This window comes from Dermacentor silvarum, chromosome 11 (assembly GCF_013339745.2).
Source record: "Dermacentor silvarum isolate Dsil-2018 chromosome 11, BIME_Dsil_1.4, whole genome shotgun sequence".
In the NCBI taxonomy this organism is placed as follows: domain Eukaryota; kingdom Metazoa; phylum Arthropoda; class Arachnida; order Ixodida; family Ixodidae; genus Dermacentor; species Dermacentor silvarum.
Genome location: NC_051164.1, coordinates 3,525,305 through 3,547,000, shown reverse-complemented (window position 1 = coordinate 3,547,000; position 21,696 = coordinate 3,525,305). Strand labels below are relative to the sequence as shown.

The 21,696-nt window shown below is 52.4% G+C and overlaps 1 protein-coding gene across 4 annotated transcripts in view; it reads left to right on the top strand.

Moving 5' to 3' along the window:
* Positions 1–21,696, top strand: part of LOC119432389 (WASH complex subunit 2) — a 545,737-nt gene that overhangs the window by 516,371 nt on the left and 7,670 nt on the right. For all 4 annotated transcript variants that reach the window (XM_049658605.1, XM_049658606.1, XM_037699556.2 and 1 more), the window contains 2 exons: positions 2,721–2,850; positions 3,657–3,715. In XM_049658605.1, the coding sequence (XP_049514562.1) occupies positions 2,721–2,850; positions 3,657–3,715 (189 nt within the window). The remainder of the gene's footprint in view (positions 1–2,720; positions 2,851–3,656; positions 3,716–21,696) is intronic.

Here is a 21,696-nt window from a genome sequence, read left to right as displayed (position 1 = left end):
CATCAGCTGGATATCTGGTCATGAAGAAATAGCCGGCAATGAAGAGGCCCACCGAGCAGCAGGGATATGTCAAAGGTTTTCCCCAGAACAGTACTCAATGAACCTCATATCCTCATATTCGTGAGGAAGCCGCTGGCACATTGTCGTCCTGGGCCAGATGGCCAAATTGTTGCACTTCAAAAACATTCGCATCCAACGTTAGCATATCGGTCAACAGAGCATAGCCATTGACCTGCATCTCCGAGACGTAGCTCATGAATTTGATTTTAAGGTCTGGGAATTTGCAAGTTTCATCGCAGAAAGCCATCTCGTGCCACTCATGCTTACCAAGGAATCTTTCTGGTCACCCCAGTGCCTTAACCATTTTTCGTCAATGGCAACGCTGCATGCTTGCAGTGTTTCAGGGCATAGCCAACGTCTCTCAGCTTAAGCGCTCCTGTGTTCAGGTACTTCCCCATTCCTGCTGGGTAGCAAGGCAGCGCACACACAAGTCAATTGGCCCAGGCCTGCGTCTGTGTGAACCACCAGGCAACCACCAAAACAGCAAAACAAGCTGGCAGGGGCCGATGCCTAACAAAGAGAGGAAGAGTGGATTGCACCGCGCACCATGCGCCCGCTGCATTGCAGGCTGCAATGGGCTCTTTGAAAAAAGGGGTGCTGTGCTCTCACACAAATACGTTTTCTCGCTCTTATTTGGTCCAAAACAACCGAGTGTGGCCCTTCCACAAGATTAAACAGTATGCCTTACTGCAAATACTTCAAATATAGAGAAGTTTGGCTTCTTGTGAAACCAATGGTATCTTCGACTGGTCGTTTTGGAAAGCTCTCGCTAGTGGCGTTGTCTTCGGCTGGTTGAAAGAGGGTCACACCTTGCGTTCGGCTGGTTCTTTTTGATCGTTCTCCTCCCGCGTCGAGCGCTCTGAGGCGCTCCGAGCCCTGTCGTCGGAGCAGTCACTGAGATTGAGAGCGTTTCCGGTCTTACTAGTCGTACTTTGCAGTCCAACCACTTTGCAGCAGTTCAAGTACAGTGTAGACCGCTTATAACATAAGTCGCCAGAGTCTCGAATATCCGCACTTTAAGCGGTACCACACTATAACCAAAGCAACAATTTTCAAGGCCCGCACATGTGCAAAACATGTGCACCGAGCCGCCACGCATATGCGACAGTCGAGGAATGCAGCTAGAATGTTTGCATTCAATTTACAGTCGAATCTCGTTAATTCGAACCAAATCACGCGGCAGTGCCTCCGACCGGCATTGCTCTGGCACTGCCATAGAGTAAAAGCTTAGGAGAGACCCCTCAATGTCGCGCGTGAACAAAACAAAAAAGAAAGGAAGAAAAGAAAACGCAGTGGAAATTTCACCCTTTCTCAAATGGCAAGGTCGCCGATTCTGCGTTGCGCCGGAACATGCGTGTACATGCCGACGTCTCAGCCACGCTATCGTAGCCACGTGTAGAAAATGGCAGTGAACCCTTCTTCCCCCTTTATGCTTTATCGACTTTCTAGTCACGTGCTGACCTTGCACACTGCGGCTACGGCGCAGAGGGAAGCAGCGGCGCTGTCCCAGGTCGGCCAACGAAACTGCCCACGCCGGCAAACGCCCGCTTCCTAATAACGGCAGAAAATGAAACTTCGGGGAGCTGGCGCTGGGCCAGCTGGAGCGGCGGCGCCTGCACGGCGGCGGGCACGCACTTTGGCAGTCGAAAGTGAGGGAGCTACGAGGTAGGGCGAGGGGAGCCACCGAAGCGGCGGAGTTGCCGAGGTGAAATCCGCTTCCCTGCCGCCCTCCTCCCTCGCATTCCACGGTCTCCGCATGCGCCCTTCGCCGTGCCGTGCAGGCACCACGCGCTCCCTGAAGTTTCATTTACTGCCATTATCGTGAAGCGAGCGTTGGCTGGCGATGGCAGTTTTGTGGCCCTCGCTTGCTATGCGCGCCGTGATATTTCACGACTCGCACTCAAGATTCCGGTTTCAGCCTCACTGGCTGTTCGTTCGCACCACGTGCCCTTCTCCTCCACTTAGTCTCTTTCTTCCTTGAGCACTCCTTGGGGCGCCAGTTTGAGGGGAGCGTTCGCCGTCTCTGCTGACTTCCGTACTCCCAGGCAGCCGCACTGTAACCGGTATTTTGTTTCCCGCAACTGCACTACAAGCGATACATGTATACATGGAGTGCTATGGGAAAATTAACGGGAGTCTGAAAAGACCGCACTATATCCGGTCCTGCACTATAAGCGGTTACGTTATAAGTGGTCTATACTGTATTCACACGGTGGTTTGGTGTAGTAGTTAACAAAAACTTACCGTCCGCAATCATTGTCACAAAAAGAATCTGTGGAGTTAATTGTTGGAAACGGTGATCTGGATTCCGGGGTCACACCAAACGGTCGCATCCGCGCGTCTGCCATTTGGAAGCGTCGGGGGTGCTGGCTAGGCTTCAACACGGCTGCAACTCTAAACTGTGTTTTTTCTGTAGTCACGTGACTTCGCAGTGCCATTTACTCCTTCGAGTGCGAGTCGCACATTCGACTTGCACGCTTGTCCTCTGCCTCCGAGATTGAGACACGCCGTATCTGCCCCGACTCTGATTCGGAGGATGGAGGCGACCAGTCGAATATAGCATTAGACAGTGTAATTTGTAGCTAAGAATACTTAAAGATACTGTTCTCGTTGGCATGATGCTTTAGTGTGGAAAACAAATGAATGTATTTTGAATGCAGGCACCATTTAGCGAGAGCATCCTTGATGATGACAGGGTAGATGACCTCTTTGCCGTGAGTGCTGAGAGCTCCCACCGGCGTGTCACCTCTCGTCACGAGCAGAGCTCATCGGATGCAATCTTTGGAGCAGGTTTGTTTATTGTTTGCAGTAAAATAAGTTATGAGTAGCAATGGCATCAACATATATATTAATTTTTGTGGGATTAGCCCAGTGACCTATCCTTTTTACATACAGTTAAGTGGAAAACTTGAGGACGTCCAGGGGAGGCATTCTCCGGCGATCACTTTCAGCGATAGTATTGCTTCGAGGACAGTATCGCCATCAGGCACGTTGTGATTGCCTGGTTGAGCAAAAGCAGATTAGCTGATTGGCTGATTAAGCCTTACTTCACGTGAAGGCGATAGTATCGCTGAGGTGATCGTCGCAGAATACGCCCCAGATTTCGTACTACTTCAGGGCAGTTCATTGTGTGAAGTATTGACATAGTGTTCATTACAAGCGGTGTCACTTTTGCCATAATATTCAGTGCGTGCTAATACGTACAACTAGTGGTGACGTGCGTGGAATCTCTGATATTTTTTTAATATCTTTGGAGCCAGTGTGACATGACGTCACGGAAGTGTTGGCACATGTGAAAAACCTATTTTAATGCATTGGTATATAGCGCACTGAGCTGTCAATTTCTAAAGCATATAAGCACTTACAGCATTAACATTTGTAGTTTAATTTGGCAAATGAAGGAACTGCACATTTAAGTTTTTTTCGTCATTTTCATTTAACTAACGAGATGAATAGACCAATTCTAGAGTCCCATCTGGGTCAGATTAGTTGAAGCTGACTGATCTGAACCTAGCTTTGTTCAACGCTGGTGACAGGCCATCTGAGCATGTAGAGCATACACAGCAACAAGTCACTGGCTTCTGTTTCATTTCTAGGTGACACTGTGCCTCACTGGAGCGAAAATTGTATGTCATCAAACACTGCAGCAAATTGGGTGAGGAGTGTTTTTTGTTTTTTTGATAGGCTGGTATTGTCCACACAGTTGAATTTGTGCGTATGTGTGTGTACATGTGTGTGTCTGTGTTTGATAGGCTCACAATTGAATTTGTGTGTGTGTCCGCGTGTGTGTGTGTGTGTGTTTGATAGGCTGGCATTGTCCACACAGTTGAATTTGTGCGTGTTTTTTTATAGGCTGGCATTGTCCACACAGTTGAATTTGTGCGTGTGTGTGTATGTGGCCTACCAAAATCGTATTAATAAGGGCCTACCAAAGTTGTATTAATGTATTTAAATTTTCATTCTTTCCGCAAACAATTGCGGAATGGAATTTGCTCCCGGATGAGATAGTGTCTGCACCCAATTTTTCATCTGCCATACAGAACTTTACATGAATCTGTTGTAGACAATATTTCCAGTGTACCGTTTCATGCATTGTGTAACAAATTTTATAATCGGATGTTTTTTTTTTTTTTATTCGATGTGTTGTCTTTCTCTGTAATTACGATTATTGTATTTGTAATGCCATAAATGGTATGATGCTGTTTTTCTTGAAGTTCAATATATGACCTTTATGTTTGTAATTAACCCCCCTACGATAATGCCCTACTCGGGCGCTTTAGGTGTTTGTAATAAATAAATAAAAATAAATAAATGTGTTTGATAGGCTGGCATTGTCCACACAGTTGAATTTGTGTGTGTGTCTGTGCACGTATGTGTGTTTTTGATAGGCTGGCATTGTCCACGTACACAGTTGAATTTGTGTGTGTGTGTGTTTGATGGGCTGGCATTGTCCACAGTTAAATTTGCGTGCTTGTGTGTGTGTGTGATTCAAAAAAATTTATGGGGTCGTAACATTCAAATGGGGCAACACCGTAGATGGGGATGGAGCAACATTTTTTTTTTTAACACCACAAATGGGGACGGATTCCCAGCTAAGCTGTTTAGGCTCTACGCTAGTCAGGCACAGGATAGACACGGGTGATGCTGCGCCGTGGAAATGTAATCCTCGGCCTTGTCTAGGACTTTGTTGTCCTAGACAGGCCGAGGTCCGTGGGTATCACGTTGAACCCGAGTAAAGCTCAGGTAGCTGCAAACAGAATAACGCTGTTGGGATTCACGTTGGACAATGGTCGCATTCTGCCGAGTGAGGATAAGCTCAAGGCTATACTGAGGTACCCATCGCCGAAAGATATCGGCGAACTGAGACGATTTCTGCGATTGGTGAACTTTTATCGCCAATTCATTCCATACTGCACGGCCGTGCAAGCGCCTTTAACAAAGCTCTTGAGGAAAGACGAGTGTTGGACTTAGGGTCAAGAGCAGAAGGCGGCACTGCGTGGCCTCACAAAGGTGCTCGCTGACACGGCAGAGTTGCAGCTGCCCGACTTGAATAGGGAGTTTGTGATTCAAACAGACGCAAGTGACCTGGGTCTAGCTGCAGTTTTGCTTCAGGAGCATGGAGGCATTCTCCGACCTGTTGCGTTCGTGAGCCGTTCGTTGATGCCGGCAGAAACAAACTACTCGGTGACAGAGAAGGAGTGTCTCGCGATAGTTTTCGCTCTGCGAAAGTTTGACTATTATGTCGACGGAGTGGCATTCACGATTGAGACTGACCACTTAGTTGAGGTGCTTGAGCGAGTCGAGTGGCCGCCTGGCGTGTTGGGCACTGCTGCTGCAGCGTTACAACTTCACCGTGTGCTACCGCAAAGGAAAAAGCAATGCTGCAGCGGACGCGCTTTCGCGAGCGCCAGTCTGAGGCGAGGGAAAAACCCTGGCCGTAGCCCGAGTAAGGGACGCGGAACAACCGTCGATCCTGGGCAAGAGCGTGAACCACGTACAGTAAAAGCTCGATGATACGAATCTCACGGGGTCACGAAAAATATTCGTATTAGCCGAAATTCGTATCATCGAAACACAATTAAAAATACTGTCGAATCTCGATAATTCGAACTCGAAGGGGCCCGAAAATTTGTTCGAATTAAAAGGACGTATTTTTGAAGTATTCGTGCACCATAGCACGATGCACGAACGGTGCGAGTCGTGAAATATTGCGGCGCGCAAGCGCATAGCAAGCGCGGGCCATGAAACTGCCCACGCCGGCTAACGGTCGCTTCCCGATAACGACAGAAAACGAAGCTTCAGGGAGCGAGCGGGTGGCGCCGGCACACGGGTGCGCGCGGAGACCGTCGAAGGTGAGGGAGGAGGGCGGCAGGGAAGCGGATTTGGCCGCGTCAACTCCGCCGCTTCGGTGGCTCCCCTCGCCCTCCCTCTCAACTCCCTCGTAGCTCTCTCACCTTCGACTCCGTGCGCACATCTCTGTGCGCGCCCGCCGCCGTGCTGGCGCTAGCTTATTTTAGCCGCCTCCTGAAGTTTCGTTTTCTGCCGTGATCGGGAAGCGAGCGTTTGCGGGCGTGGCAGTTTCGTTGGCCCGACTGTGCCTCCGCCGCTGCTTCCCTCTGCGCTGCTGCCGCAGCGTGCAAGGTCAACATGTGACTAGAAAATAGAGGAGAAGGGTTCACTGCCATTTTATCCGCGTGGCTGACACGTCAGCACTATTGTGTGCTAGAATACGGTTGTCTAGAACACTCTAGTTGGCACGTACACGCTTGTTCCGGCGCGATGCAGAAACAGCGACCTTGCAATTTGAGAGAGGGGGAAATTTCCGCCGCTGGTTCTTTTTTTTTTCCCGTTCCTTCGCGCGCGGCATTGAGGGGTCTCTCCTGAGCTTTTGCTCTACGGCGGTGTCGGAGCAATGCCGGTCAGAGGCGCCGCCGCGTTATTTGGCGCGCTGCTAAGAGCATTGTCGGTGCGCAATATGTTCGAAATAAGCTTGTTCGAATTAACGAGATTCGACTGTAGCTAAATTAAAGAGTCAGAGGTGAACTCACTCAGGCACATGTACGTAAAAAGCATTTATTTCTTGAATCGCCACCGCTTCAAACTCTTCGCGCCCAGTCGCGGAGTCCGCGCTGTCCGGCGCCGCGCCTCCGCACCAAAAGAGAAGGAGAGAAAGCGCGTGACTGCGCGCTGTTCTCTTTCACGGCCGTCGGTGGGGCGGCGTTTATTCGTATCGACCGACGCAGGCTGAAAATCGATTCGTAACAACCGTTCTCTAGCACGTTGCAAAGTAATGGGGCTCGGCTGGGACCACAGCCGTGATCGTATCATCGAGCTTTTACTGTAGATGTTATCGGTTCCGCAGTAGTTGTCTTCAGCAGAAAGGATCTGTTCGAGGCTCAGCAGAAGGATCCGTTTTGTCGAAAAGTGCTCGACGGGCTCCAGGAGCCGGGCGGCGCGGCCGCCGCGCACATGGAGGCAGCTGGTATTGCTATCGGTGCGGAGCGCTCAGGAACAGCTGGTAATGCTGTGAGCGCGCTTGATTCCTATCTGCTGAATTCCGACGGCATCCTGCTGAGGTATATTCCCACCGAGAACGACACAAGTGAGCCGCTTAAGGTGGTGATACCGCGCGCGTTGAGAGGAGCACTGCTACGCTACTTTCATGACTCGTGCATCGCTGGGCATGCGAACTGCCCCAAGACTTACGTTAAGTTGTGTCGCTTCGCTACCTGGCCAGGCATGAAAGGGGACGTGATTCGCTACGCCCGCTCGTGTCATGTGTCCCAAAGCGTGAAGCCCGGAGGCGGACGACCGCCCGGCTTCATGCAGCCTATCGACAGCCAGACTCCCTGGCAAATCGCGGCATGTGACATCATGGGACCGTATCCCACAACACCGAGCAGGAACAAATTCTTGCTGGTGGTCAGGGATCACTTCAGTAAATGGGTAGAACTTTTCCCCCTACGAAAACTGACGGCACGGGTGATCATGGATAAGTTGATGGAGGTTTCACCAGGTTTGGTTTTCCGGAGCAGTTGATAACGGACACTGCGTCCTACTTCGCTGCAAAGGTCTTCGTTGACTCATGTGTTGCACTTGCCATTAAGCACAAGAAAATGACAACATACCATGCTCAGTCGAACCCCACTGAACGAGTCAATCACAACATCAAGCACATGCTTGTCGCATTCTGTGAAAGACATAAGGACTGGGATACCTACCTTCCAGAGATCGGGTTTGCATTGCGATTGACAGTGAACGGCTCGACTGGGTATGCGCCTTCTTCTCTCAACCCTGGGGAGAGAGCTGCCGAATCCGATGGATAGGGTTCTCGCGGATCGCAGCGGAATGCCAGTCGCACCGTCAGCACGAGCTGAACACGCAGCCCATCTACGTGCCAAGATGACGGAAGCTTTACATAAAGCACGCTGTAATCTTCGCTCTGCTAGGGCACAGCAGAAGGCGCAGTACGACCGCACGCATCGGAACGTCCACTACGAAGTGGGCGATCTGGTGCTTCGACGCCAGCATGTTCTCAGCGATGCTAGCAAACACTTCGCTGCCTCGCTGGCACCGAAGTGGACTGGGCCGTATCAAGTGCGAGAGAAGGTTTCCTCGCTTGTTTACCGGCTCGAGAACAAGAAAGGAAAGCCGTGCGGCGGACTGGTACACGTATGCGACCTGAAACGGTATCTGCCGCGTGATGAGCAGTGGGATGACGATCAGGCCCTCCCTTAACCGCGATCGGTGAGAGAGAGCAGTCAGAACCGAACGGCAAGCCCGCAGCCGCGCTACAATTTGCGTAGCAGGCGAAAGTAATCTGACTGCTAGTTGTGTAACCTGACGACTGCGAGAAACATTCGTAAGTCCAGGTGACATTGCATACCGCGTGAGCATACAGCCGCGCCGGGCTGGCACCTTGGTAGTTCCTGCCGGGGAAGCGAATATCTAGTGACCACGGAGCACCGGGTATGGACGACGAGTCGTCGCTCCAGCAAGTACCCTCATGGGCCACGATGGGAATGTGGTGTGAACGTTCGACGCATGTGTATGCGGGGTACGGTTTGACCAAAGACTGCTGTGAGGGCCAGTGCGGTGATTATCTTGTGCTGCAACTCGAGTTGGTGATGGTGCTTGCGAACATTCCCTTCGTAACAGATGTCGACGGTGTTCCCGGATGCGGCCAACTAGGCTGCTGATCACAGTGCCGCTCCGTGCAGTTTGCTAATAATAATTTCCCGGAGCAGAGCAAGACGAGATACGGCCGTGCGAATTGCCTGCAGTACGCGCTGGAACAACTGATGCCCTTGCAGCACTGACGGCACCATGCCGGCCTTGCAGCCGCATGAACCGCTAACCGGCGACCAGCAGGCGACCGCCCCCCCCTCCAGCGCAGCCGACACCTGGGGCGCGGAATTGAGAGCCACCTTCGAGCCCCGACAACGATCCCGCCCGCATCGCAAGCACGAGCAGTGCAGCTGACCAGCCGCCTCCAAGTCGGCATCAAGTGTCCGCCAGCTGAGGGCTACATCACCACCAGCCCGACTCTTCCTCGGTCGCCAACCTCGGCGGGTACTCAAGCAAATGGACGTCCCTAGGTGCCAGCCTCAACGTACGGGGGCCTTCTTAAGGGGAGGAGGATGTGGGGAGCACACGCCGCCTCCTTCTCCCACGGGCGCTCGCCGTCTCTTGCGCACGTAGCGCACGCGGCGGGAGCCGCGTGGACACGAGAGAGAGGCACGTTGCCCTCTCTCGGTTCTCGCTCGCCTCTCGCGACGCGCGCACCCGCGCGGGAAGAGGGAAAGTATCTGACGGGCGAGGAAAACATTCCCCTCGCGAAAAGGTAAAAAGGTATAAAAGAGCGCGACCGAGAGACCCCCGGGCCTCTCTGACCTCGCTACTCCTATTTGTGATATATTTTGTGAAAAGTTTTTCAGCAATAGGGAGCTTGCATTGCACCATTTGCTTGCATATGGTAGCCCGATGCAATGTGGGGCTCGACTTCTGCCACAGAGAGATAGGTCTGGAGCTCGCGGCTTCAGAAAGTGGTTGCCCTATCCGAGATTAGCTTCTTTGGTAGACCGTGCCTCCATTCGAATCGGTGCTGCAGTTAACTGATGATGAAGCTGGTGGCAAGAGAAGGCACGGCAGTGACCTCCATGAATTTCGACAAGTAGCCTATGGCAACTAGGTTGTACCGGTTGCCAGCTGCTGTGGTAGGGAGTGGGCCAATGTGGTCAATACCAACAGTGTCGAAAATGGCCTCTGGCAGTGGAATTGGCATGAGGAGACCAGGCTGGCACCCTGTTATTCGTTTGTGCTGCTGGCACATCTCACAGCTCGCCACGTATGAGTGAACACTCTTTTCCATTCTTGGCCACAAGAAGCATTCTTGACCCTTCCTCAGCGTGGCTCTTTGGCCAGCATGTCCTCCTTCCGGTGTGTCATCGATAGCACGTAATATCTGGGGTGGGAAGGAACAGGAGGTGGCGTTTGTCTCGCCAATGCTTTTGCCAGTAGTGATGGTATAGAGTGCCCTCCCGCATCACACACTTGGAGTTAGTGGGTGTGACCATCAGCGAAGTGGTGATTTCATTCAGGTCTCTCTTCACGTTGGGTCTGGAGTTGTCTTGTTGGGAAAATAATGTTCAGCTATCTTCCTTTCTATTCACCGTCACGTAGTAGTGACAGTGAATAATACAGCAGCAAAACTTTGAATGACAAAACTAACTTTTTATTGGGTGAATGTGTGCCCGCAAACACAAGTTACACTCAGAGCACAGCGATAGCAGCGAACACGGTCAGTGATCGTTGACATCTGATCAGCAGGTCAAGCATGTCGGCTTTTATAGGTCACTCGTCGAAGGTTTCAGTGCAATTGCTACTACACAATTCGTGTTGCCCATGCAGTCTGATTATAAAAGGCCTGGCAAAGACATGCAGAACAGAGACAATCAACGATAACATTTGTGTAAGTTCTAAGTCATGTTTATCTTTTGTTAGGTGAGAGCAGTCACCGAAGAAAGATAAACAAGTACACGTGTCAATGCCTAGCTCCCTCTTAAAAAGCATCGTCCTTATGCTACAAACATAACAGCAGAGTGAAAAGCAAAAGCACACTTAGTAAAGAAAAAGTAACAAAGCAACAAAGAGACATAGTCCCTCACATCACATCAGACTTGTATTGGACATACTTACATTTAAATGGCATACACGCAACAGTTCCCCAAAATACATTCTAGAGGGCAGACAGCTATATATGGACTAGTCAAACGTAATCAGCCTACAGTTAAAGCCGAAGCAGGTGTCGCCATGTCAGAGACGTCGTGGAATCGGTGTCGGACAGCAGGCGTTGTCTGGCCACATGGAGCTCAGGTGGCCCTGCACCACGTTCGATTAACCCGGAGCCTCCGTGTGCCCGGTTTTCCGATGACAGGGTTGTGCTCGGAAGCACACAGGCAGCAGCCCACCGGGTCACATCTACAGCCGGCGAGGTAGCCCTGTGGCCGCTCACCCGAACGCTCGTTCAGCAAGGCTCCGGACCGCCAGCCCTCCTGGACCAGTTGTCCAGCAAGAGAACCGGACGAGGTGTCTCCCACACGTCAGAGGGTCAGTGACCCCGTCCACCTTCAGTGTCCACTCCGATCCGATGCAGCAGTTAGTGCGACTTCTGGTTGCTTCAAAGAGCAACAGCCACCACGCACGCACGCGCACACACACACACACTCCTTGCTGTTTTCTCCATGGCTGCGCAACACTCCCAAACACCAAAATGCTCATCGCTGTCCACAACGCGCCATGCCATAGAAGGCGCAAACGTCCTTCGCCCCCTCGCACCAATGAGTCAAAGGGACCATTGTCCCCCCCCCCCGCGCCTGACGACCGCGCAGTTACTATCCCCCTTCGCCGCAAAGAAAAAAAGAGGAAAAAGAAAAGAACAAGGAAAACAAAAATGTTCACCGTTATGTACAAGTTAAAAAAAAAACACAAAATGAATTAAACTATCCAAGCTCTATACGCAAAAATTAAACACACTTTCAAATAAAAAACAATATAATTACACTCAGCATGCATACTTGAGAAAAAAAAAGGAAAAGAAAAAAATTCAAACTGTTAAAACGCTACATAAACATCCCTTGCAATAATCTGGGCTGGGACCAGCTTCTATTCGTGCGCTAGCCGTAAAGAAGCTAGCCCACTGAGGCTACGCATTTTACTGAGGGCCTTCGGTTGTGGAAAAGTCCGTTGTCCGGTGCAAGATCACACAGGTGACCGATTCCTCACATTGTACCGGTGCATGGTCCGAATGCGGTCCGTTGCCCCGGGTGTGCCCCGTTGCTTGCGCGCAATGCCACTGGGCACTGGCGCGAGCTCGTCAGACCGTGACGCAAAGGCCTTCAGGTCGGCAATATGGACATGGCTGAGTTTTCCCGAAGGGGAATCCTTCAGCAAGTACGCGAGCGGCGACCAAACTTTCTCTGCTCGGTACGGACCAAGCCACTTAGGAGCGAACGAGGCTGATAACCCCTTGGTCGCGTCGCTAAGACCGTGGTTGCGCTTCAGGTTGAGATCACCTACCTTAAATAAAAGATTGCGATGCTTCCGGTCGTACTGAGCCTCCTGCTGGGCCCTGGCCGATGCCAAACTCTGCCTTGCTCTACAGAGAGCCCGACAAAGCCTGTCCCGAAGTGCTGAAGCGTAAGCAGAACAGTCTGCCAGCACTTCCTCGTCCCCGAACTGGCATTGCATGACACTGGTCACCGGATTTGCCAACTCCCTTCCAAAATTGAGGAAGGTGAAGAGAAACCAGTCGAGCGATTCTCGGAGGTTCAGATTGCGAACGCGAGCTCACTCAAGTGGTCTGCCCAATCCTTTTGACGTTCGGCTAAGGCCACTAACATTGCTTTGAGAGTTCTATTGAGTCTCTCCGTCAAATTGGACTGGGGGTGGTAGGGCAAAGTGGTGCAGTAATTAATTCCCTGGGAACGGCACGTAGCACCAAACACCTGAGCGGTGAAATAGGATGCATTGTCTGTAATCAGTCTTTTCGGAAAGCCGAACCGACAAAACACTTCCTGTAGCCTTTCCAGCACCGCTCGCGCTGTCACTTTACGAAGCGGAAACAGTTCTACCCATTTAGAAAAATGATCAACGACTACCATCAGGTGTGTGAACCTCTGCTTACTCCTTGGGGAAAGGCCCCATAAGATCGCAGGCGGCCACTTGCCACTGACGCTCACTGTCGATTGGTTTCATCAGCCCGGGCGGCTTGCCACCCCTTGATTTCACCATTTGACAGACGTGGCAGGAGCGGCAACAGCGAAAAATGTCACGCTTTATGCCAGGCCAGGTCACAGTTTGGCTTAGTTTCGTAAAAACTTGAGAGCCACTGAAATGATCGGCCAAGGGTTCGTCATGAGAAAATCGCAACAGTGTACTTCTCAGACTTTTGGGGATAACCACCTTAAACGGGTCCACAGTGTCATCATCGGTGGCTATGTATTTCAGTGGCTATGCCCATCATCATCCAGCAAATATAAATCCGCAGGGGACTCAGCGACACACACTGTTTCCGGCCCCCCTGCGCCCGCCGCACTACCAGCAGCGTCTCGGCGCTCCGTCTCCCTGAGACCGTCGCTCACTCCGCGACAAAACGGATCAATTTGCTGGGCCTTCAGTAGCTCTTTCCTGCTAAAAGCGATTCCAGCTCTCCCAAAGGGGAGGCTGATCTCGTCCCCTCTCAGGACTACAGCCATCGGCGTCATGGGTTTGCTTTCAAGAAGCTCCCCCGCTCACATGCTTTGTGGCGCGCTGCTTGCCTGGAGTGCAGAGGAACAGGTTTGCCCACTTGTGGACTCGCCTCTCTCTCCGCTCGTTTCGCTCCAGATGCTAGCTGGCGCAAAGGCACCGGCAGCTGCTGTCGCACCTGGAGAACAGTTCTGGGTGGACAATGGGGCACGAGATAGCGCGTCAGCTACCACATTAGTGCTCCCCTTTCGATACTGCACAGAAAAGTCCTAATGCTGTATCAGGAGAGCCCAGCGTGCCAGCCGGCCCGCAGGCTCACGGAGCCGCATCAGCCAGCTTAGTGCACTGTGGTCTGTTTGCACTACGAATTTTGTACCATCAAGGTAGACATCGAATTTACGTAGTGCAAACACAATAGCGAGGCACTCCTTCTCCGTCACGGAATAATTCCTCTCTGCCGGTATCAAGGAGTGGCTGGCAAAGGCCAATGGCTGCAACATGCCATCGTATTCCTGCAGGAGGACTGCTCCTAAACCCAGATCGCTCACGTCAGTCTGGACAACAAATGGTCTGGTCAGGTCGGGAAGTCTGAGCTGCGCTGTCTCTGCAATGGCACTAGACAGTTGGCGGAAAGCCTGCTGCTGCTCAGGTCCCCACTGCCACTCGGCCGACTTACCCAAGAGCTTGCTCAAGGGCGCCTGCACTCGGGCACAGGACGGGATGAACGACCGGTAAAAGTTGACCATTCCCAAAAAAGTGGCAGAGGCCATGTACGTCCTTGGGCGTGGGGAAATCGAGGATTGCCTGAAGTTTCTCCCGGTCCAGCTCAATGGAGCCCCTGCCCAGCGTAAACCCCAGTAACTGAACTCGGGTTTGTGCTAGTTGGGCTTTCGCAGGATTCAGTCATCCCAGCGGCCCGCACGCTCTCGAGCACATTGGCAACATGGGCCAAGTGTTCTTCTAAGGTTCGTGAATAAATCACAATGTCGTCGAGGTAGCACATGCAGTATGACCACTTTGCTTCCCCGAGGACGTGGTCCATCAGTCTCTGAAAGGTTGTAGGACCATTGCAAAGACCAAAGGACATACGAGTAAACTCAAACAACCCTCTGTGGGATGTGAACGCGGTCTTGGACCGGTCACGCGCATCCATCCGGACCTGTAGGTAATCTTTTGAGGCATCCAACGTAGTAAAGTATCTTGTACTGCCCAGGGTTCCTACAATAAAGCTAATCGTCGGAAGCGGATAGGCATCCTTACGAGTCACTCCGTTCAGACAGCGGTACTCTACGCACAGGCGATGACTGCCATCTTTCTTAGCCACCAACACAATTGGAGATGCCCAGGCGTTGTATGAGCGGCGGATAATGTCGGCCGATAGCATCTCGTCCAGAAAACCATCAATCACCTGCCTCTTGACAAGGCTGACGGGCCGGGGTTACACTTCATAGGAAGCGCGTCACCAGTTCGATCGCGTGGCTCGCTAAATCAGTACAGCCCGGTTGACCGGTGAAAAGGTCTTCGTTGTCGCGTAACAGTGCCGACAAACGAGCCTTCTGTGTATCATCCAAATGAGCCGCACAGGCGGACAGAGGATGTGGTGCCTCTTCGTGCCGTGTCGCTCTATCCCACTGGGGATTGTGAGTCGACAAGCACAGAGCGCAGGGGCTTGCTCCCGAATTTTGCGCGCGACACGGTTCGTGCCGTGCCTCTCGATTCCAAAGGAGACCATGAGCGAGCGATGAACGGCTTTAGCAACGTGAACTGTTCGTCGCAATGTCCACAACGATCCCAGTTTTAAGTGCCTGCCGAGAATCACAGGAACACTAAGCCCTGGGAGATGAACGAAACGTGTGCGTCTCATTCGCTCTCCCCACCTGACCGTCAACCTTGTGGTGCCAGCCGAATGGGCCACGCCTTTTGCAAGATTGAATGTCGTTCAGCAGTCCCGCAAGCGGACTGCGTGCTTTTGCAAGTAGGACAAAACCTGTTCGCAGAACAACGAAGCGCTTGCGCCCGTGTCCAGCAGCGCCAAAAATTCGCAGCCGGCAATGGTACCGGAATAAGCGGCGCATGCGCACCTGCAATACAACCTGCTCGGTACGCCTAGGGAACAAGCAAAGGTTCGGTCACTCCTGCTTTCATGAGTGACTTGCGCTCCCGTTTCCCAGCCTCACAGGAGACCAGAATGCGGTGTAATCCCTTGCTATGTGCCCTCGTTGTTGGCAGCGAAAACAGCGTACTCTGCCGTGGTATCTTTCCCAAGGCGGAGCCAGCTCTTTCCCAAGCCAGGGTCAGCTCGCCGCTTCGCCAAAGGGCCTGTTATCACGAGCGTCCCCCTCCGCGATGTGCTGGATCAAAAAGCGTCCCTGCGCATGCATTTCGGGTGGTGGTGCAGCACAGGGCCCGCCTCCCATGCGTGTAGGGATCGAGAGCGCGTGCGCTAAGCTCCCAAGCACACCCGCTTGCAGCCACAAAGGCAGCTTGGCCGGGTTGTTGCCGTTAGGGAAAGAGCACAGGCCCTCTCCACGCGCAGCTTGGCTCAAGGGCCTTGCTGGCGGGCGCAATGGGGGATAGGCGCGCGTGGCGGTGGGCGATAGGCGCGCGCGGCGATAATGTCACCTTGCATGCGCTTTGCCTCGGTTGCCAATTCCTACAGATTTCGGAAGTGGCCGCCGTGCAGGTACACCGAAAAGGTCGGATGTGCCTGCCTGATCACCCATTCGACGCGTTCCTCGTTTGAGGCATTGGGCTCGGCGACTAAGAAAAGGTCTTCCATAGCCAGTACGTACTCCTGAAGCGACTCATCAGGAGCCTGTGTACGTATCCCAATCTCTCGCTGCATCCTACTCTCATAGTCAGCGTGTAGGAATTCACGCAGGAATGGCGCGCGGAACTCCTCGAGGGTTGTTGCATGGTGCCCGGAAAGCCGGTACCACCTAGCCGCCGTATCAGTGAGTGCACCAGGGACAACGCGTCCGAGTACCTCCTTTTCGTTCAAACCCAGAGCTCTCTGGTAGCCTGCGCGGGAGTAACAGCAATCCCTGGCACTGAGCAGATCACCGTATCTGCTGTAGGTCCGGACTGCTAACCGTACAGCGGGGTGAGCACATTTCGGAACAGCCGACAGCTTTTTAACTGCCCCAGAGAGCGCCTGGATCATTTCGGGGGTGTTATGCAACAGCGTCTGTGTGCCTGCTCTAAAGGGAGCAGGCGCGTTAGCGGCGCGGTTGAGCAAGGATAAACCATCGTTCAGCTCCATCAGTGGTACAATTTCCACAGAAATACCGGTCGGCACGCCGCCATCCCCAGAGCAAAAAGGGCTCCTAGCGGGATTCGCCTGCTGTCGTTCAAAGCCGCCACTTGAGGCAGCTATACGTAAATTGCTTAGGCCACTTGCAGCCAGCGTTGACGGAACAGGCGCGTGCTTGATCGGTGTGCCACTGGGCGCCACCGAATGTACTCTAAAGGGAGGCGGATGAGGGAAATTCGTGGTCGCCGTGTTGTAATCCCCACAGGTGGCCGCAGCATTCCACTGGTTTTGGCTGTTCAATTGAGAAGCAGCCAAAGGGCAAAAGTCGGAGAGGGCTAAGGCCCCGGGGCGTTCCCGCGCTGCGCTCCGTTTACTCTCGAGGGAGCCGATGATCGGGAGCACTGCGACATCGCACTGCTTGGCATACCAAAGGGAGTCGTGGCAGACGAATGTGCCAGTGTGCATGTTCGGAGAGGGCTCTGGCTCCGTTCTCAAACAACACTTCTGCTCCAAAGGGAGCTGGTACGTAGCGCCTCGCGTTGCCGTCCCCACAGGGGGTCGTTACACACGAGGATGCAGGAGTGCGCTGCTCAAGGGAGGCACTGGCCCCGTTATCGAGCAACGCGGCGTCTACTAGCACTAAAAAAGGCTCGGCACTGACTCGGCTAAGCACAGACAAAGGCTTAACGAGCCTTTGAATCCACGTTGGGCACCAGTGTGGGTTCTTGGTGTCTCACAGAAGACCAACCACCACTTACCCGTCGGGGTGGCTCAGTCAGCTAAGGCGTTGCGCTGCTGAGCACGAGGTCGCGGGATCGAATCCCAGCCCCGGCGGCCGCATTTCGATGGAGGCGAAATGTAAAAATGCCCGTGTGCTTGCGTTGTAGTGCACGTTAAAGAACCCCAGGTGGTCGAAATTAATCCGGAGCCCTCCACTACGGCGTGCCTCATAATCAGAACTGGTTTTGGCACGTAAAACCCCAGAAAGAAGAAGAAGAGACCAACCACCATGGGTTCGAGCTTAGTGAGCCACAGGGCCGCGTCAGCTGTCGCCTCCAGCACCACTCGCGCGAGCTCAGGCTGTAGGGGGCTACCGAGCTACGCACGTAAAAACACGGTAATGCCCTGAGATAACGGAAACCTTTTATTGAATCTGTCGGCACCAGCACTGCACGAACGCCCGCGCGGCGGGGATCCAAAGGGATCCTGCACCAAGGGCGAAAATACAATAATGGGTGCCTACAGCACGTCGCAGCGAGAGCACAGGCTCAAGCTGGGACACGTCGCTAGGAAAAGTCTGGCGGCTATTCTACTTGCTCTGGCAATAAGCAATGGGTCAACTCGCGAGAGCTCAGGCAATCTCCTTTGGCTTGGGCTTTCGGCAAGTGCGGCTCGGCATGGTAGGACCTCATGCGAGCACTAGGCACCGCTCGTCGGCTTAGCGTCGGGAAAGGATCAGCACAAAGTACGTGCTCCCCACACGGGCAAAGGCACCGTGCGCGAGCTCCAGTCCTAGTCACAAAGGTGTCGGCGGACGAGAGGAAAGCATGTACGTACCTTGCACCGGTCCCAGAGATAAGAGAGCCACGCTCAGTAACTAACAGCTTACGTGGCTGCATAGTGACGTCAGCACCCCGCCCTCACCGCAAACCACCGCATGTGGAGCGCCACCGCTGGAACCGGTTGGGAGTGGGTGGGCATAGGCGGAGGGACGGTAGAACAGGTGAAGCCCGCGCAATGGCGCCGGCGCCTCCCTCAATCCCCACAACGTGCACTGTGGCCAAAACAGCCACACCGCTGACACGTGATACTGTGACTTGGCGGCTCGAATCGCTGGATACCCTGCGTCGCTTGAAACCCGAACTTCTGAGCCGCTCTCCCAAGTTGTTGCGGTGCCGAAGTGTAGCTGCCCCGTTTGTTTGCTGCGCGAGCGAACGGCACAGTTGAGGGGTTCCACTCAGGGGCTCCAGCGCGAAGCGTCGTTGACCGCAGACACTCAGAAGCCAAAACTGCTGCAGAATGCAGCTGCCTCTCTCGTTGCTGTGCTGGGAAGGTTTGGCACTGCCTGTTGCAGTGGTGTGCGGAGATGAATCGACGAAGGCCAAATCAGCTGCTGCTTGTGCAATACGCAGTACGCATTTGATGTGATACGCAGAAACAGCCGCTCTGCCTGCTGCCACGGCTCGTGATATAGCATCCTTCCTCCTGAAAAACTTCATTCTCCGTCACGGTGCACCTCGCAAACTTTTGAGCGATAGAAGACGCGTCTTCCTCTCCGAAGTCGTAAATGCACTCCTTGCCTAATGTCTCACCGTTCATCGCACCACTACTGCCTGCCATCCTGAAATTAATGATCTGAAGGAAAGATTTAACCGCACCCTTGCCGACACGCTCTCCAAATACGTCGCCTCTGATCACACTGATTGGGACCTCATTTTGACATTCATCATGTTCGCCTACAACACTGCACCACAGGCGACCACAAACTTCTCCCCATTCTTCCTCTTGTATGGCCGCGAACCTTCGACTACCCTCGACACCATTCTTATGTACAGACCCGACTCATCCGAATGTACGACCATCTCTGAAGCTGCCCGCCGTGCCGAGGAATGCCGTCAGCTCGCCCGTTCCTTTACAGCCGTCGACCAATGGCAACATAAATCTCGACGTGACGATGGTCACCCGCATTGTCACTTTCTTCCGGACTCCCTTGTGTGACTTTGGGTTCCTGCTGTTCCTGCTGGCCTCCATTCCAAGCTTATCTCCAAATATCAAGGACCCTAGCGTGTTGCAGCACAGACATCGCCTGTGAACTATATTGTCGAGCCTGTCATGCCACCTACAGACCAACGCTGTCTTGGTCGTGAAACCGTCCACGTACAACGCCTGAAGCCGTATTACGACCCAATGATTCTATGTTCACCATGAGCCAGATGGCTCCTTTTCTGATGGGGGGTGATTGTAGTGAAGAGGAACCCGGCGCTGCAGACACATCGCCAGTCGTCCGGGAGGCGCGAGCTCGAGATTGCCTGAGCTGCTCTGGTTGAGACACGCTGCCAACGCTGCCTGCTGCTCTCTTGCCTTGTATTCACATTAGACAAGTTACACTCAAAGCACAACGATAGCAGCGAATACAGTCGGCGATCGTCAAAATCTGATCAGCGGCGAAATGTGTCATCGAAGGTTCCAGAGTAATCCCTGGTGCCCGCGTGTCTTCCAGAAAGTACAGTCGAACCCAAGTATATCGAACTCGCCAAAAAACGTTTATTAGTTCGATATATGGCATAATTCGATATAGGCCCGCTATAGGATTTGATGACGCAAAGGCACATACCTATAAGGAAAGTACTTTATTAATATGGTGGCTTACTTGCATGCCCTACTTTGGAACAAAATAGTCCTGGATTTTCTTCTGTTTCAACGACTTCGCTGCCTGCGACAGCACGCACGCCTCCACGCTGTCCAACGAGTTGGAGCAGCTGAGACCGCAACCTTCTATATTCACGCAATAGCGCCTGACCAACGCAAGTGCACTAATCACTTCAGAGGATGTAGGCAACGGACTATCATGGCTTGTGCAAAGAGGCAAATTCTGCCTCGTTGCACAAGCCATGACGACAGCGCGCCAAGAAAGTTCACAGAGCGCCAACAGGCAACACCACCAGCATGGACCACGCTGAATGAGGACTCGAGGAAAAGAGGCAGCAGCAGGCACACAAGCATAAAGAAAGAAAAAATGGCGCTCACTTGTACCGCCTCCGCGCCTCGGAGAAAGCCTGACGGCCTCTGATTGGCTGTAAGCGCTGCGAGCAGGCCAGGATCATTTTTTGCAGGGGGGTGTTCGCCCGTGCAGAGCCGGGTCTAAACCACTTTTTTTAGGGTGGCGCTGCCAGTTTTCCCTACCACCGCGAGGGAAAGCCAACTTGCTGGGGCACTTTTGAGGCACATGGAGTTTGATATATCGGTTGTCGTTGCTATTTTCGTTTGATGTAACAGTAACTTTTGCTATATATTCTCAATGTAAATTTACCGTGTTTAGAAATTGTTCGATATACGGGATAATTTGATATAAACGGGTTCGATATAGTCGGGCTCGACTGTACTAGACAATTCGTGTCGCTCATACAATCAGATTACATAAGCGTCGGCGACAACAGATAACGGATACAAGCATTAATAATGTTCAAGAAACTTCCGATACATGCAGGCACGTCCTGCGCCTAGCGATAACGTTTAGCATTTGTTAGCCGATGAAAAGCGGTCACTGGTGAAAGATAAACAAGTACACGTGTCAATATAAGGAAATCAACACTTCAAAAAAGTTATATTTACAGACTCCCAAAGCATCGTAAAAGCCTTGAAGTCACTCTGTAAACACAAAGATCCTGTACTCATTGAGCTCTATTCTGTTCTATGTAGAGCGTATATATCTAACCATCATGTCATTATATGCTGGGTGCCTGGCCATAGAGTCATTGAGGGGAATGTGCTAGCAGACCAAATGGCCACATCAGCTACATCTATTAACCTTACAGTTGCTGTTCCTGCAACAGATTTGAAGCCATTCTTGCGAAAGAAACTGTGAAGCCACGGCAACGCTGTGGGATGCTAAAAGAAATAATAAGCTTCACTTGGTTAAGCCACAGTTAGGCTTCTGGCCCTCTGCAACAAAGCACGACGAACTGATGTCCTATTCTTCGTCTCAGAATAAGACACACCACAGTTTTTTGCTGACTGGCGATGAACCACCAACCTGTGGTAGATCTGGTGAGAGGCTGACCGTCCTGGAGTGTCAGGAAGCCGAAACAGAAACATTTTCCTATAGCATACCGCTATCATGTCCCTCTCCATCCCATTATGTTTTTTTTTTTTTTGTGTGAACAACCGCTTTAACACCAAAGCAGTCCTAGGTTTCTTTAATGACGTTGTATTACATGTAATGAGTCCGATAAATTCGTGGCACATCCTCTCACCAGAGGATGCTGCTGATAGTGCTTAGTATAGCACATGCCTCCAGGCACTTGTGTTTCAAGGGCTCTGGTTAGGCAGTAGTGCTTCTAGCCATTTTTTCCATCTGACATGTTTTGTATATCGCATCATTCTTTCGCAATGTTTTTTCTTGTTAACAGTACATT